General features: G+C 49.1%; 2 protein-coding genes across 2 annotated transcripts; both read right to left on the bottom strand.

Annotated features, from left to right (window-relative positions):
* Positions 1 to 143: 143 nt before the first annotated feature.
* Positions 144 to 3,043, bottom strand: EMWEY_00007870 (hypothetical protein, conserved; the record flags this gene model as incomplete). Its single annotated transcript, XM_013481979.1, has 4 exons — positions 144 to 237; positions 353 to 2,274; positions 2,393 to 2,554; positions 2,915 to 3,043. The coding sequence occupies 4 exons, from the start codon at positions 3,041 to 3,043 to the stop codon at positions 144 to 146; spliced, it is 2,307 nt and encodes a 768-aa protein (XP_013337433.1).
* Positions 3,044 to 9,553: 6,510 nt separating this feature from the next.
* Positions 9,554 to 14,909, bottom strand: EMWEY_00007880 (hypothetical protein, conserved; the record flags this gene model as incomplete). Its single annotated transcript, XM_013481980.1, has 12 exons — positions 9,554 to 11,117; positions 11,525 to 11,572; positions 11,785 to 11,923; positions 12,077 to 12,247; positions 12,373 to 12,438; positions 12,552 to 12,623; positions 12,840 to 12,935; positions 13,049 to 13,318; positions 13,446 to 13,757; positions 13,888 to 14,017; positions 14,213 to 14,295; positions 14,486 to 14,909. 12 exons carry the CDS (start codon positions 14,907 to 14,909, stop codon positions 9,554 to 9,556), a joined length of 3,375 nt encoding a protein of 1,124 aa, XP_013337434.1.
* Positions 14,910 to 17,034: the final 2,125 nt, after the last annotated feature.

Raw genomic sequence — 17,034 nt, forward strand, 5'->3', positions numbered from 1 at the left:
CAACCCGTGTTTACTGGGCGGTTTTGCGGGCGTAGGGTTGGAGGTCTCCACTTTCGCCTGCGCACTAGGGCTGCATGCTTCAGGGCTTGTTGGTGACAGTGGCACCTGGAACTGTGGCCCGAATGGAGGATGCGTAAATGCCTTCACTTCTCTCCTGACGTGTGATTTGGCTGGGAATCCTTCATCCATAGGGAGTGCCGTGTCAGCTTCCCATGATAGTCTCGATTTGAATCTCTCCTGGGCGCGTGGCAAGGAAATGCTCTGCATTGGGTTTCCTTGAGTCTCTGTCTGGTCTGCGACGGCTTGGAGATGGTGGACACAGCGTTCCCTAACAGACATACGAGCGGTGTACCTGTGACGAATCTGGGAATCCCACTGCCGAAGCTGCTGTAGTTTTAAGGGGGCAGCATCGACGCTTAATGCCCTGTATATTTGCTGGTCGCTAGTCGAACACAGTTGGTCTTCCCGAATTATGCCAGTGCTTCCACTAATATCCACTGCAGCCGAGGATTCCAGTGGCTGCCTTTCCTGGGGACCATTGGACTTTTCGAATAAACTGACTTCTGTTTTTCTGCTCGATGTTAGTCTAGCTGTTTCACTTGCCACACTAATTGCCTCATTTGCCATCCCGCCGCCTACCACTGAAACAAATCCGTCATACAGCGCTTGTGCTGGCCTGCTGACATGGCCTTGCTCCTCAGGCATATATGTCTGCGCAGTTGACTCTTCTAGCGTCTCCATTTGGCTGCTTGGGAGCCATCCATCCTTTGAGAACGTTTCCAACTGCCTTGCCATGCATTGTTGTAGTCGTTTTCCGACGGGTGGAGTCGTGCAGTCTGGTGTTTGCTGGAGAAGAATAGTCTGGCAAGGAAGTTCGGATTCGCATTCGCTGGTGCACCAGCTGTTACTTTCTGATAGTGCATCTTCACCATCCTTATCAGATACACGAATAAAGTGGCCAAGGGCAGGGGGCGGGGGGAAGCCGTGAGACAAGCATGCCCACAATTCGTTAAAGCGCCATCTCCGATCAACCGGCATATCAGCAGAGGTATTCAGTTTTGTTCTCGCTGCCTCTCTGCACGATCGCTCGCCTGCAGGTTCCCGTTTGGCTTGAGCATCGACGTCTGCATCCGTATCTGTTTCCTTCTCCGCTAGGGCGTCTGGGCGCTTCACATTGTTTGTGGGCTGTGGATGGAGTTGCTCTCGCTGCTGGTGGACCACGCCAGCACCAAGGTGCGAAACGGGTTGCTGTTGCGTCTGAACTGGCTGTTGTAGACGCTTCACTAGAGTCGGTAGCGGGCGGTCTTCCGGATCTTCAGTTTGAGTGCCTTCTCTTTTGATGTTTGGGTATTCATCCTTCGCTCGTGGCAGAGCATCATGTGTACCTGTGTGGATTGAACAGCAGCTAGTGTTGCTCAAGCCACGTGAGAGCGACATACTAACAGAACTGCAGTGTGGAACCCCACACAGTTGCCCGTCCCGCGTAGAATGCCCTTCTTCTAGCTGATCCGGCCTTCCTGGTGCTGCAGTGTTATACTGGCACGAGGGGCGGTTAACGGGCACCACTCCAGGGCATTCAGGGCCGCAGCTTATTGGTATAGCTCCACTTTCAGCAAGTCGTCGCATCACGCCTTCCGGGTCAGGAATTCCCGCGTTTTTAAGGACCGTAGTGGCGAAAGCGTATTGATCTCGAAGTGCGTTCTGCTCAGTTGTTATCTTAGTATTCACAGCCGTACTGCGGGGGTGTGCTGCGGGGTACCAAACACAAGAATCCCCTGCATCTGCGGGGCAGCAACGGCGCTCGCAGCACGTGCTGCGAAATGCGGTGCCTTGATGGATGTGCTGAAGCACACGCCGCTGCTGATTCTTTAGATAGCGCATTTCCTCCGTTTGCATCCTCACCTCAGCTTGAAGGGCCTCAAGACCCAGTAACAGGCAGCGTTCAGCTTCAGCCCCACCAACAGGCATTTGCTGAACAAATCTGTCACAGGGAATATCATGCCCTCTTCGTTCATTTTCTGGGTCTTTTTGTAATATTGTTTCGGAAGGAGCACTAATGGTGTTTTCCCGAGGTCTCTGGTCAATACCTTCTCGACTGCGCATAATCCGGTTGCTTCCTGTTGGCGCCTGCCTGCTAAAGGCATCAGCATCAAAAGGTGTACTTGGGGTCTGGTGTGGTTGCTGCTGTTTCGGCAGTCGAGCTGCGGCGACGTTCGCCTCAGCTAGGTGCTTCGATCTGATCAATTGACATGCGTCTTCTTCTTCCTTTGCAAGCTGCAACACAGCAAGTTCCACAGCAATCAGCCCACTAATAGTCCATCACAAGTGCTTGAGCCAAGTACACCTTAGCCGATCGCGGCATTTGCCTTCATGAAGGCTTCACGCAACGTACCCTCTCTTGTTCTATTTCCCTGCTTAGACGAATTCTCTCCTGCTCATCTTCTTGCTTTCTCCTAGACTTCTCCAACTCGCGCTCTGCTGCCCGTTCTTGCATCTGTTTCAGCAGTTCTGCTTGGTATTTCTTTTTAGCGTCCTTCAAGCGCTGCTGACCAGTCTGTGCGTCACTAAAGCTAAGTAAAACACCACCTGACGGCGGAGTTGCCTGTTTAAAGGGTTCCTTGGTTTCCTTATACTCCTGCAGATATTATTAAGGGAATCAAATATATCACCAAGCGTGGACGGTTTACTTACTAACAAGCGCGAAAGTTATGTGCTGTATGTGGCTGTAGAGTTTGCAACGAGGTGAGCTTGGTGCTGATAAACCATCAGTTTATCGAGGACTAAAACCTTGTCAGGGTGCAGATGATAGCCGTTCAGGCGAACTAGAGCACAGGATTTAAGCAAGCTGGTACCCGAATGATGTTCGTGGAGTTGCAGATAACATCTGGATTTTTACGCCTTTAGGGCCTCTAACCTTGAGTGCCGCACGGTTGAAGGGCTCAGGTTCTCGTGCCATTGATTCGTCTGGCCAATACCATGCACCCAATAACAGGTCATCCGATATCATTTGCTGGCAGCTACAAATTGTCCTAACATGCTTCATGTGGGAGGAGTGCTAGTGAGGGTCGTTAGCTTTGTGCCAACTGGTTGATAAACCTGATAACAAAGGTACGTTATAAGTCATTTTGCGTTTCGACAGGATGCCTGCGCTGCATATAGTGACAGGCGTACTCCCAGACGAACCAGAGTTTTGTATTGGCAAGGTGAAGTTCCTGTCCGTAGATTGCTGGTGGTAGAGATAGGGCAATTGCTGCTGGCCAAGCTGGTAGAGGGACGGGTGCAACAAGGCGGTCGGTTGGAGTAGAAGAGGCTGCTGGTGAATTAGGGGGGCAGGAACAACGGAGGGAATACTGGTCGTCGATATCCCATCAGAATGCGGAACAACGTAAGCTGATTGACGAGCAATTAACGGCGCTAATGCAGCAAGGGACTGCAATGCTCTTGCCACGTCAGCGCCTTCTTGTGTTACGTTTCTCTGCACCCTATTGTTCATGCCCTCTTTAGAGGAGTCAGCGCAGTTTCCTTCCTGTGGTTTTACCTGAGCAGTTGAATTGTATGGCGTGCACTGTGGTTGAGTATGCTGCACTCTCGTGCTGAACGACGAGAAGTGTGACACTGACGGTACTGCAAAGTCTGAGCCTAATTAGGGAACTTTCATCAGTGGTTGACTGGATAATACTGGAGCTTTGTGTCCTCTTTAGTAATGCTGTAAAGCGCAGCTGCTGGTGGAACTTACTTCGGCATCCCGTGGTACCTCGTCACCAATTCCACCAGGTATGCTTGCTTCTGCTACCCAGCCGGGTGAGCATGTAGGGGTGGCATCCGGTAAATGACGTTGGTGCACATCAGGGGGGAAGGGTAGCCCGCGTTCTTCGGCTCGCTGCTGCAATCGTTGCCGCCTTTGCTGCTCCATCTGTTGCAGCAAGATCTTGCCATATTCGGTTGTCATTGTGCCTCGGGTTACAGTGGTACAGTATAGTGCCGTGGATACTTCGGTAAGCCTAAGGAGATCCTGCATGCTCCAGTATTACGGAGGAATGCAGCACATCACAACTACTGGAAGGACATTTTGTAATTGATCAGGGCACTCATACATACTAGTAATGTCTCGGCACGCTGTGCAAGCCAGCTAGACAATCGTGCCCCCAACTCGCCGATGTTTTACTTACCGTATACACCTAAGGTAAAAATGCTTGGGCTAAAGCTGTTCTATTTGCAATTCCTCAGAGAGCTCCTGGTGTCTATTGTACGCTGTTTGACCCTGGCTATAGAGGGCGACGTCGCGCTATGCCGAGGCTTGGATGCCATGCAGACGTAGAATTAACATAAGTATTCAAGGATTCAGTGGTAAAGTAAGAGCGGTATTCGAGGATATATAATGTTTTGCGGGATCGTTGACCCATTGCTGGGCAGCCTGGCGCAGTCAGGACGCTGCCCATTTGGTGGCCATTATGCCAACAGGTTTCTGTTTCCCTACGTGCCTAGACCCTGACCAAAACACAATTTATATTACTGTAGAAGTTTCGGATCCACTTTAAGGTGTGTGTCTCCTATGACGGACCACCGCTAAAGAATAATCCCTGTTCAGATGTGGGGCCGCAGTTGAGTCACGATGCACACACCACACCGAGCGGACAACTATAGCTAAGATGTAATAAAGTTTGTGCATATCTTTTCAGTTAAAATTGAATTGAAAGATCCATTGGCTTTGTGAAATCCAGAAGTGCCACAATTTTATACGTTTGCTCCCAAGGTGACCCAAACACCGTCAAGACACTCGGTCGCTCAGCTCCAAGGTCAGCTGGCAGGCACGTGCCTCTTGGGCATCATATTTACCGAATTTTAAAAGCTTGCTATGTGTGCTTCTGTTAAATATTAAGGAAAAAGTAGGTGAAAAGTTATTTGCGTGGAAGCCTTGGCCGGCTGGTGCGTTTGCGCTCCGTGCGCCAAGTGCAAGCTGACGAAGGCCCGGCAAACGGGCATATGGCTCGACAGCAAATAATGCGTCCAGGTATTAAATTTCATGCGCTTGGAACAAAATTGCTCCGCAGGGCCTTGCCTGCAGTGTTTCGATAAGGACGCTGTGCCTTGGATATCCGCGACGTGCCAGCCCGTTGACTCGCTTGGGGCTCTGGTGGCCCAGGTAACGAGTCTAGCTCTCTCCTTAGCAAATGGGTTACTGCCAGACGTATAATAAATCCGTGGTAACTGGCCATGGAACCCTGATAGGAAACTGGATGGAAGAGGAGGTCCTCCGGGACGCTTCCGGGCACACTCATCTGGATAGGTACCCAAACAACTGAAATAAAAGGACTCCAGTCCAGACGTGTGATCCCCGAGTCAACTTGCTTGTGCTGAAACTAACAGGGGGGACAATACTAGACGGAATTACAATGCTTTGAGGGGCTCACGCGTTCGGCGGTTAAGACTGTCGAACTTCCCTGGCCATTGCCAATTCGTGTTGCGACACTGCCATTCTGTATGCGCAATGAAACCACTGTGATGTGCAGCTCCCCTCATTTGGACACATTCATGCGCGTTATGGGAGATCGGCCATATCCAGTGTCTGAGACCTTCGTCACCAGTGCTGGTCGCCGCACTCACCCGCCTTCACGCAAGGAAAATGAAGTGCAGCTCCCCACGAAGCGTGAGCTTGCCTCACGCAGAATGAAAGAGTTAAGCGCGTACATGAGCGAAACGTGTATGTTTCGTTCAACAGCAATTGACGCAGCGGCACTAGAAGCAGCGCTCAACGAACGCAGAGAAGACAAGGTGGGTAGCACAGCGGAGCTACCTAAAGTTCCATCCAAATCCGCTGCATACATAGTAACTCGGACACCCAAGAAGAGAGAATTCATGTTCCGTGAATACAGCAGTTTTGGTGTGAGCGCACGTTTGCACATTGAATACGACAAGTATCAGGGGCTCTCGACGAAGTGTGTATATTATCAAATGGATAGTGTCGGTAGCCCAGAGGCGTAGCGTACTGCATTTCTAGGCGAATAAATGTGTGGTATTTATTACGGTGCCGCAGAACGTTTCTGCTAATGCCGAACAAGAGAAATGCACTAATGAAACGGAGTCCGCTGCAAAGTACAAATTCCACGTGAGCAGTTGCATGGTAAAGAACCCAGACACTGTTTGGAGGGCGATCAAGTTGTTATTACGTGTCAAAGAAAACCCTGCTAAACCATTCCTATCAATACATTCGAGGAAGATCCTTGTTTCTGCAGGTACCTCAGGTTCAAGAAGCGAAGCTTCTAAGCCCTGAAGAAACTGCCCAAAAGTACTTCCAGCAGGTAGAATGTTTAGATTCGCCTTTTTGTACTAGTTTGCTGATGCTTGCCTGCAAGTCCCTCACAATCATCACAGTCGTCGTATAACACATTGACAGGATATCCAAGCACAGCTTCGGGGTTCCATGCGTGTCGAAATCGGCATGCCCTCATGCGTCTCGCTTCTAAGCTAAAGCTGCATTCGTGGTTGTATGGCTCCGTATAATTCAACAGCAAGTCAGGTCTGGGACGCCAGAAGGTGCTGAACTTGTCAGTCGCTGGACTGAGCTAGCCAATATCCGGAGGTCAGAGGCAAAACCTCCTAGCATGACCGTCTTGAGTTTAAGCCCACCCCTGCACGCAGGTTAATACGCTCATGCACAAATCCTTGTCGTTGTGTACTTCCAAATACAACTGTGTACCAAAGGGTTTGCATGTTGTATGCAGTTCTAGCGTACAGCAGACTTCCTGCAAAGGCCAAATGATGTTTGCGAAGAATAATTCTTTCTCAATCCCAGTACAGAATTCGCTGCAAGTATGAATTCCACTAAATCTGAGGGGTTGACACGGCGTTGATCTTGCAGAGTGATTATGCAAGCTCCCTGGCATGTAAAATAAGGTTCATTTCCCGGGATTTTGATGATCGTCCGTTACGTTGCTGCAGGGTTTATGTAAGGACTCAGAAGCCCTAGGAATTCTCGAAAGGTCTCTGAGAAGCAAAAGCGAGACTCACCCAGCATCAACAGGGGTGAGCGGCACAGAGTACTGCTACCATTGTAGTGTTCCACGTACATCGTTCCTTCATTATTTTTAAGCAGCGTGCCCATCCACTTAGTACCAAGTGGCGCACAGTGGGCAACACATGCAACTAAGCGTGTAGCTGAGCCGGGGTTGAATAATATCACCGCTCCTGTTGTGTACGTTGACTACAGGGTCTGCAGCCAGCATTGCAGGCTTTCAAGCAACGGCTTCGAGAGGCGATTAAAGCGGCAAAAGGATGTTTGGGGTTTCTGATCCTTAAGGCTGTTCTCAAGTAAGCAAGGTGTCGAGAGCCTACAGAAAGAATGCGGCATTTCTAGGCCCAGAGGTAGCACGATGCCGATTACTCTTTGTTCGCTGTGGAGTGGCACTTAGGGAGCTAAGCGACGTTCGGGGTCTCGTTCCAGCAGAAGCTGTGGAGCAATTTCTCTGGCAGGAGTTTGGTGTCCAGACAGCACACATTGTGAGATGCTGGCGAGCTAGAGCGCTTATCGAACCTGCCCTGCTGAATCCAAGCAATGCTCTACTTCTGAATCCAGAGCTCCGTATTGATACTTTGGGTACCTGCAGCCTATGGAGCACTTGAGAAGCGCCTTAAAAATACTGACACTAGTGGACAAGACATCTATTCGGATATCTGACCTCGTGGAGTTTATATGGGTGATCGTCACACTGACCAAGTGGGGTGTGGGTAGCCCTGGACTTGCTGGTATACATAGTGTTGCACATGCGGGGGGTGGGCGTGTGTCACTAGCTTATCCTGAAAAGCCTTGTTATGTCCTATGACATCTGCTAGCCGTGCATTCACAGCCAGCGAAGCAAAAGCTTCTACTGGATCCATGTGAAGTCCGTGGAGACCTGCACATCATATTTAGTGGATTCACTTCAATTGATACACACAGTATTCCACTGTTTCAGCGGATATTGTAAAATATATCCTATATCTATGCAAAACGTATTTCGAATGGTGTCTGCTCTAATGTTTACATGCAAAAGGTGCCTATTGAGTCTTGCCGAAGAAACATCCTCGTAGCCTTCCATCGGGTCGCCACATCTTCGAAGGACATTGTTGCAGCGGGGTCCAGCGCTGCAACAGTCCGCATCACTCACCCTCGGCCGCTGATACAGCTCACAAGCATCCCGGAATTCCTGCATCCTTTCCTTAATGAAAAAGACTCTAGTGGCCAAGTGGCTCTCCCATTGATACTTGAGGCTCTCGTGGTAAGTGACAAAAAACAGTGAAGAACATAGCATTGAAGCAGAAACCTCCCAACCCCACCCTTCTACAATACACTACAGAAGCACTTCCGCGAATCAATGCTTCCCATGGGGCACACCGTTTTCCTCTTCAGGATTTGAGCCAAGGCATCGCTGACGACGCGAGCTTCTTAGCAACCGTCTGTGATATTGCCGAAAAGGAAGGGTTCCACCTGCAAGTTCACACTGTTGATTAGAGTCTGGGCGCAGTTGCTTGCGATTTGGAGGCATCACGAACGCTGGCAGAAGCACAAAATGTACATTTGGTCAGCAATATTCCACGGTGCTATTCCTAGTAGTTCGCATTTCAATCGATTGTGGTACTCCTACGTATCCGGACCCTTCTGTAGACCTGACAAAAACGTTTCCTCAAGTGAACCTCCGTTACCTGCATCCGAATAGAGCAGCTAGGACCCGTAGTGCATGGAATACTCAGAAGGCAGAGGGCAGAATATGTTGCGGAAACGCTTCGGCTGGAAAAATTTTGGCAAATTATTCTACGCTGGAGCAGAACGAAAAGAAGCTAGACAGTAGTAGTAGTAGTCATCCACTAAAGTCGTCCCGAAACCTTAGGGTCCATTTCCATTGAATGTACAAAGCAATCCTCAATCCTCCAGCTCAGACACGTCAACCAACTCAGGACGTGAGCGTCCTAAGAACTGATGTAAAACATACGTTACAGCGGTGTCATTTGACAATTGATGTAGATGAATAAACTCGCGTACAAAATTTGCCTTTATGTGCACTTTTCTCGCAAACAGCGACCATTATTTGCGCAACTTACGCGATGAAGACAGGTATCGCGTGATTTGCTATCATAGCGAAGCGTCACCATTGCTTCGGTGCGCGCTTGCACTTGAAGTTAACTTGTACATTTAAGGAAAACTGAGGCAATTAAGCTATTGCAACTGTATACAGTGCTTCAGCACTCTGTCAAGAAGCCAGAATATGCATGTTTTCCTTTGCACCTGCACGACTGCTTAGAAAAACTGTGGTGAGCACCAATACGAGTTAATAAGTAGAGACATATCAAAAATTGATGTGTCAAAGCATATTAATCTTATACATTTCGTAGCCCCTTCCAAAAACTTAAAAACGGTCCATATTGGATGACAGTGGCGACTGGAGTGTGAAAACACGCCAAAAGTGCAAACGCTCAATTAGTCGTAAGCTTCCATGTGCTTTACAGACATTGTACACAGCAGTGTCTGTAACACAGTGTACAGAGTAAACAGGTGAATAAAATAAATTTACTGCATACTTCACTTGAATGCGGGTTTTCCTCCGGAAGCTTTTAGAGGATTAGCCCGGCCTGTACGAGTGAGTCTATCAAGGAGTTGATCCGCAGCTTCTAGGGTTTCTGAGTTGCTCATTGTTGCTGTGCTTGAGCCAGCCTTCATTCCTGCAACTGCCCGCTGGAGCATAACACGCTTCACAGAGCTTCGCTTAATGAAGTACTCACGGATTCGTGAAAAGGATCTCTTTCCTCTACGCAGAAGTCTGGAGATGGCTGAACCCAAGCACATCTGAAGACGCATCAGTGTCTTTGACTGGTTGACGACGACGGCGATCGCGGAGTTAATCGTTAGGAAGAGGGAAAATCCTCCAGCCGTACCAGAAAACAGCCCAATAAGAAACACCTGTTCAATCGCTGTTGCCCACGCTGTACCGAGCGAAGCCCCTCCAGGAACAGGGCTGCAGGCCATTTCTCCAAAGACCGGATTCCACAGGCAGTCGAAAGGCGGAGGAGCTCCTGAGACAATTAGGTTTTGCAAAATGTCAACAAAACTCATGACCGCATATATGCCCATAAATGTAAGAACGAATGAAGAGACGATCGCAGCCACTGCGTGCTTTCTTCTAGTGGAAATCCAATCCACCACCATGTTACCCATAAAGGGGGCCTGCTGACGTAGATAAAGTCCCAGGTAGTGGTTCCCGAGAACTTGGTGGGCGCGAGACGAGAACAGCATATAGTAGGCAAACATAGACGCTTGGCCACTTTCCAGGCCCTTAAGCTCTTCCCTAACTTCCTTCGGAGTAGAATGATCAAAAAAGTTGAGAGCAGCGTCGCTCTTCAAGACCATGCGCCGTGAATTGACAAGAGCTGGGTCTGAAAGGTGCTCTAGTGCCCACGGTGTACCGAATGCCTTTTCGTACTTGCGAAATATATCGGGGCTCAACATAGAAGGCAGCATGGTACTAAGAGCCATTTGCCACAAACCTCTACAATGGTCAATGCACATAGACCTTTGAAACTCTGTGTCACGCAATCCTTCCGACAAAGTGCCGTAGGCCCGACGTACACCCAACATGCCCATATTTCTTTCTACAAGTGGAGGAACTCGTGAAATATCTGAACCTTCTACGCGAATTCGAGTCTCCATCTCGCGCAGAAGAGCTTCCTGCATGTTTATTTTGATGGTTAGTCTTGGCTCAGCTTCTATGACGAGTTTCAGCTGGCCAAGCAGGTCGTGCAATTGCTCGAAGTCAACCGTAACGCCGAACCAGATACCATGTTGTCTTCCGGGTGAACGGTACAGAAAACCCATGAGCGACTTTTTCGCACCTTCCCAAAGGCGCTGTAGAGGACCCTGACGCTTCTGATGGGCAATTCTTGTGAAGAACAGTGTTTGGCCGGCATCTGCCTTTAACTTGCGAAGAGAGTCACTGACCAATGTAAATACGGTGTCTTCAAGAAACTCTAGGTGCTTTTCCAAGACCAAATAAGATTCTAGTGCCTGCACCACGATATAATTGAGACGCGACCACCAGTCTGTAAGGTCAGGCAACGGGAGGCCGTTCAGATCGATTTTGCTCCATGCTCTCTTGAACGCACTAAAATCAGCATGTGATTCTAGAAGTGTTGGGGCTAAGCCATGTGTCGCCCAAGATTTGATCCTGTCGTCCATTCTAGCTGAAATTGGTTGATCCTGTAGAAAGTGTGGCCGTTCTTCTCCAGTGAACCGTTTAAGGTCCTCCACAGTTTTATCGTGCTTCAGATAGTGAAAATTTATTACTTGCAGTAGAGCTGCGCTGTGGACAGTGAATGTAAAAGGCTTCAAAAGCTTGTCGAAGAATGTAGAGGGCAACCTTTCCCTTAGAACTGCGCGCAAGCATATGCCATGAATGCCCCCCACACAAAAATTCATATTTTTACGCACACATGAAACTCTGTGCAGCAAATTCAAGCAGAACCGCAGTTGTTCTAGCTGCACCTAAACGTTACCTACCCTTTCTGGCTTTCTGGATCCTGATTTCTCTCGTGCTCTTGAGCATCCCTGCAGTGGATTTGAAAAATATGTTGCGTACAAACCCAGGGACAAACCCATGCGAGTAAAGTATCCTCGCCCATGTAGGCTTCTGGAAAACGGCTTCCTTTTGCTGCTGATACCCTGATGCGACACAAGCACTCTCTCTCCCACACGTTTAATTATTCAAAGAAAGTCAGTTCGCAGTTATACCGTATACATGCAGTAGGGATATGGCGTACCTTCCCGAGAGCTCAGGAACGCGAACACCCACATATGCGTAGGGCTCGGCAGTGGAGCAGCAAGTTCCGTAGCACTGGGCGTGAATGGCGTGTCCCTGACTGCCAACATGAGCGGACTGCGCGTGTCTCCCAGCATTAACTGAATTAAGGATAGCATTGTAGTCCGCGAGCCGCCCACTGACAAGGGGCTTGGGACTACAAAGGTTCAACACACCACAAGCGCACGATGAAAATTCTTCCGAATTTCTTTTTAGAGTTGCTAGATATACATTGCAGCCTCTAAGTAGCTTACGGATCGCATAGAGGGCTAGGGCCACTCGCATTCCATCAGAAACTGCCCGAAGGTCCTTCAGGCGGCTGGCAGCTGCTTGCACTTCATCGTCTGAAATTTCACTTCCAGAGCTCTGCAGCAGTCTCCTACCGATAGCCTCCATTCCCACGGATCGTAGAACATCTATAGTATCTGAAGAGCAAGCATGAGCAACAGTTCGCCTTTGTCTGAAGCTGGAAGGTTTGATCAATGTCGCATCACCTAGAATCTACTACTCATGCAACTTGTTCGGGCGTCCATTGCCGTGTCACACATACGCTTCTTAAAATCCTGTGCAGCGCGCTTGAAATTGCGCCTGTCAAAGGCAAGCCAGTAGTTTGATGCTGAAAGCACGTGCCACAAAAAGCCACCAGACGTGTAATTTGAATCGTAGCGCACTGCTGACAGTAAGTGCTAGGCTGCAGATGATGTACTCCTACGCGCTGTAATGGCTTACCATTGTCTAGGGATGAAGTTGTTAACATTGTCGCTACTGCCAAGTTAAGCCTCTCTAAGATCCAGTCCTTGCCTGAAAGAATGTTGGGCAATCATAACCGAACGCTGGTGCACACGATAATGGGATTACCGCCTCTATATTGTTGCTCATATATAATTACCTTCCTCAATCTGTTCATTCACTGGACGGGGCAGCAGCCCCCAATCGGCCCCAGTTAAGTTTCCTCCTTGACCTGAAGATGTAGAAGCCAACACACCGCCACATATTAGAGGAATACGTAAGCCACACGTAGTTGGGCCAGTTCTGGGAGCTTGAACAGCCTCGGCATGGGGGTATACGGAAGCGCTCTCCACTTACGCGAGCTGAGCTTGCAGTCCAACGCTCCTGAAAAAAACATCGCACTTGAGCATGAATCCACTGTGTGTAGATCCCAACGGAAACTCATCCACCATGGTGGTCAGGAGGAGCATGCGAATAATGAAGTGCTAGCAACGTACCTAATCCCGAGATTGTCGTGTGAGCTTGTTTTAACAATTCTGCCTGGGCGCTATGTCGAATCTGCTGATCTGTATCATCTTCCATTTTCACCAACTGCTGGCTATCTAGTGCAAGTCGAGATTCTTCAAAAATGCAGGGTGCGAGAATGTGGCCGTCTTCCCCAGGCAAGCATGTTTCAGCATGCAAACGTTTCATGTTTTGTAGAGGCGAAATTCCAAGTTCAACAGGCACTCCAGCGGCTGCCAACGTAGTCACATGACCTGCGACGACTGCGCATTAACAATCAAAAGAACAAGACGTGTTGGTGAGGTGTAGATTGTCACGTTGCGACCTGGCAAGTAGTGGGCCATGGTAAATCATTGTGGTTTTGAGCTAAGTGTGTACGGGTTGGCGTACACTCGCCAAGAGAAGAGATGAGGCGGTCTATCAGCTCGCAAAACGTGCGGTGACTTGATTCCCTCAGAGATGAAACGCGCTTGTGCCTCCTGTTTTGTTGAATTCCCCGTGGGCTCCGCCACTTAAAAAATTTTTCAGTGAGAGACCTGCTCCTTTGCACGGAGCACATCGCATCGATGTGGGAACTGCTCTGCCCCCCAAGGGATGCAAGCAAAGAAGGCCAAGAAAAGAATGGAAGGGTTATACTATCTTCTCCGAAGTAGGAGTCGAAGCCGGTGTAAGCAATCAGTAAGTTCCAGAACAGACCAAGCACTGAAAGGCAAAGAAAGCAATCAAATGGAATGATAATGAAACGCTAACTTTAGAATCTTAGCATAATCGAGAATCTGAGATAATTACGGATTAATACTCCTTTGATAAATCAACATGATTGTGCGCTCACTCAAAGGATTGCGAGCACCGACAATGGGCACTATGGAACGCGGAAGCTGCGAATTATGAAACTCTGGGTGCCCTTCTTGTTTCACCATGTGGTGGTGGACATCTTGGAAGGCTACCCGTACTTGCCCAACCTGAGGGGTAATTGCATCGCCACCTAAGACAACCCCTGCTATACTGCGCAATTTGTCTAATAGAAATGCTTTCAAGCCTCCTTCATGCGCATTTGTGTCGAACTTGTTCGATAGCAGGTTCCATAGGAAGAATAACTGGGGCTTGTGTGTCCCCGAGGGAATTCCGTCCTGTCCTTGGATGGCTGACTCTCGTACAAGTTCTAGAAATTGCGCAGACAATTCTTCAACGCTGGAAGCAGCTTTAGGCACCTCGTGTCCGTAGAATGCTAGCCAGAGCTCTGCAGAATGGCCCAACACCACACAAACCGACTACTCCTGAACTTTAAAGGTAGCGGCACAGGAAAACAAGCGACACCTGATGAAGGTTGCTTGAAGTACTGAATCAGCTAAGTAGTTTTGTTACACAGAAGGCGCATAGTGGGCATCGAACTTATCAGGTCCTTGCTCAAAATTCCCTCATTGACTCACTGTTCGTAGCTTCTCCGAGATCATTGTCACTCAACATTAACTCCAGTTCCCCAATGTTTTGCTCCCGAGTCGGCTGCTGCGGCAAGTCAAGGGCAGGACTATCGGCTGGACAAATGCGGTCCAACAGATCTGCGTACTGCCCGGAGAAACCCGGTGTTCCACCTGAATCGAGACCTTCCAATGCCGAATCTAAAGTGACTAAAGAAGGAGTGAGAAAATTAGTTGGCCCTTCAACTTCATATTCAGGAGTCACCGAGAGACTATCTGCCATCGCCGCCATTCTCCAGCTGTAGGGCGGCAAGGAGAGCAAAGTAGACAGCGCAAAGATACTGAATGCTCCCAACATGGTGATCTTCACTTCTGGGGTTCTCTGAGACACCGAGAGGATTGTTACGAGACCGGGGAGATACAGCAGTCGAAACATTGTCTTCTGGGGTTGTGGCAGCTGTGTTCGTCAACTTCATTTGGCAAATTCAAACGGGCAGGCGTAGCTTTCGTCGAAGCATGAAATTTTCACTTGAAGAAATTAAAGATATATACAACGAATGAAGGGTAACTGATTACTAAAGAACACAGAACCACCACACAGTTGCTGCTAGCTTTGATTGTGCCGGCGTCGTCGATGGTGACCAACGACACGGTTCTGCTGCAGAGCTCGATCGTTTCACCGCTGTCTCGCGCACGGTCTTCCCGTGGAATCCCTCACTGGTAGTCCATATATATATATAATATTATTTCTTATAAACTTATTTCTATGCCCACTTCAACATGCGCCGGTGGTGTTGTCATCGTAACCCTCTAACCTTCGCCTCGACATTTACTGGCGAGTTCGGTGGATGTGACCCTGGCACTGACGTACAGCGAAGATTTTGCATCCTCGGTCCTTGAAAACAGTCCCAATTTACACCGTGTCCAATTTCTGGGACGTTTGCTGGCTAGTTGAAAATTTCCTAAGCCCTTGTAACATTCATGCATCCAAAAAGGACAGATGAGCGCAACGTTGGGCATTCCGACTTTCCGTACCACACAGACTCACCGTAGCGCGGCTTTGTCGTATCCTGTCCTGCTTGTCTAAGGAGCTATCAGTGCCCTAAATGGAAATTGGTGAATCTTGAAGAGGCAATCTTGCAACCTTCCTCGCAACGATCGACTGGAACGCTGCAGTATGTCGGTTGCACATCTACATCTACAACAAAAGCACGTTAAGTACAAGCTACGCACTCTACACGGAGGAATCTCATAGTAGAATCCGCATGAGCCCGTAACTATTTACCTAACCTTCCTTAACTATGGACGGACGGAAATCATAAGGAAGTCTCGACCGCTGCTCACCTAGCCGGCACTGCACTTGTCCCACCCCTAAAGAGCCTTAAGCAGTGAAATACCTACTAAGCTGTGGATCATCATACTTATAAAATTAGTCAACCATTATTAGCCACATGGGCAACTGAAGACCTTCTAGGCAGCCGTGTCTTCGTCACCACAAATGGTGTTTTGCCAGCAGCCACAAGCACAATCGCGCAGCAGGCGGCTGAGCCCAACCACAACAGAATTCGACGTACTTGCCCCTCGTTACTACCTTCCACTTCCTCCTCGTAACCATCATGACGTGAATTGACCCGCTGCTGTCTCCATGAATGCACAAACAGTGGGGTTCCTCTTGCCATCTCAGAAAGTGACGAAACACCGAAAAGGAATGAGGGACCCACTGGCCATATATGGTGAACTTCCTGGACTCTACGGCAGTACTGGACTAGACTGCCTGAATTCAAGAGCACTCTTTGTAGTTCTCCGCGATCTGAACATCAAAAGAGAGCATACTTCAGAAAGGGCATGCTGAAGGCTAGAGCGGTAGTGCACACGTAACTACAGCTTATGCACTAACGTTCAAAAAGAGCCAGCTGTGCTCCAACAGCCTACAGCAATTAGTAGAGCCTTCGTACCAGGGAAAGGTACAGAAAAGAGGATCGCCAAATGCGCGAAAACTGTAGCATCCAATACACTTGCCCTTTGCCCTCCAAGGTAGAGCTTCCCCTGCAGCAGCTGCTCAACAGCTCGAAGAGCACGACAGATGCTGTCAACAGCTAACAGTTCTTCGACAGTAGCTGCATCATTCGTTGTTACGCTGTCCTCCGAGTTGGGAAAACGCCTTCTTAAATCCTCTGGAAGAATACGGGGGCTAATGTGGGCGGCTGTGGCAGCCCCCATGGTGCGCCTCATGGTCCAACAGTAGTACTTCCCGTATACACGGCCGAAGGTGTTCTCAAGCATTGGTTTCGTGAAACAACGAAATGTCTTCTCGTCCCTCCACATATAGAAGCGCTACACGCAGCACACATGACCTCCGAGTACAGCTAATGGGCTTAATACGGCAGCAGCTGTAGGCTCGTTCTGGGGCTGGTTCACCTCTATCTTACAGCACAAGCGAAGGCAAAAGTGATCCCGAAAAGACAGGCAGAAAAACAGCATGCACCAGCAATGGATGTGCAGCAGATCCTCGAAAAAATAGTGTGCCTTACCAGTGCTATTTCTACAGCCTGTTGCACCAA

The sequence above is a fragment of the Eimeria maxima genome, genomic scaffold, assembly GCF_000499605.1.
Source record: "Eimeria maxima Weybridge genomic scaffold, Emw_scaff48, whole genome shotgun sequence".
Lineage (NCBI taxonomy): Eukaryota > Apicomplexa > Conoidasida > Eucoccidiorida > Eimeriidae > Eimeria > Eimeria maxima.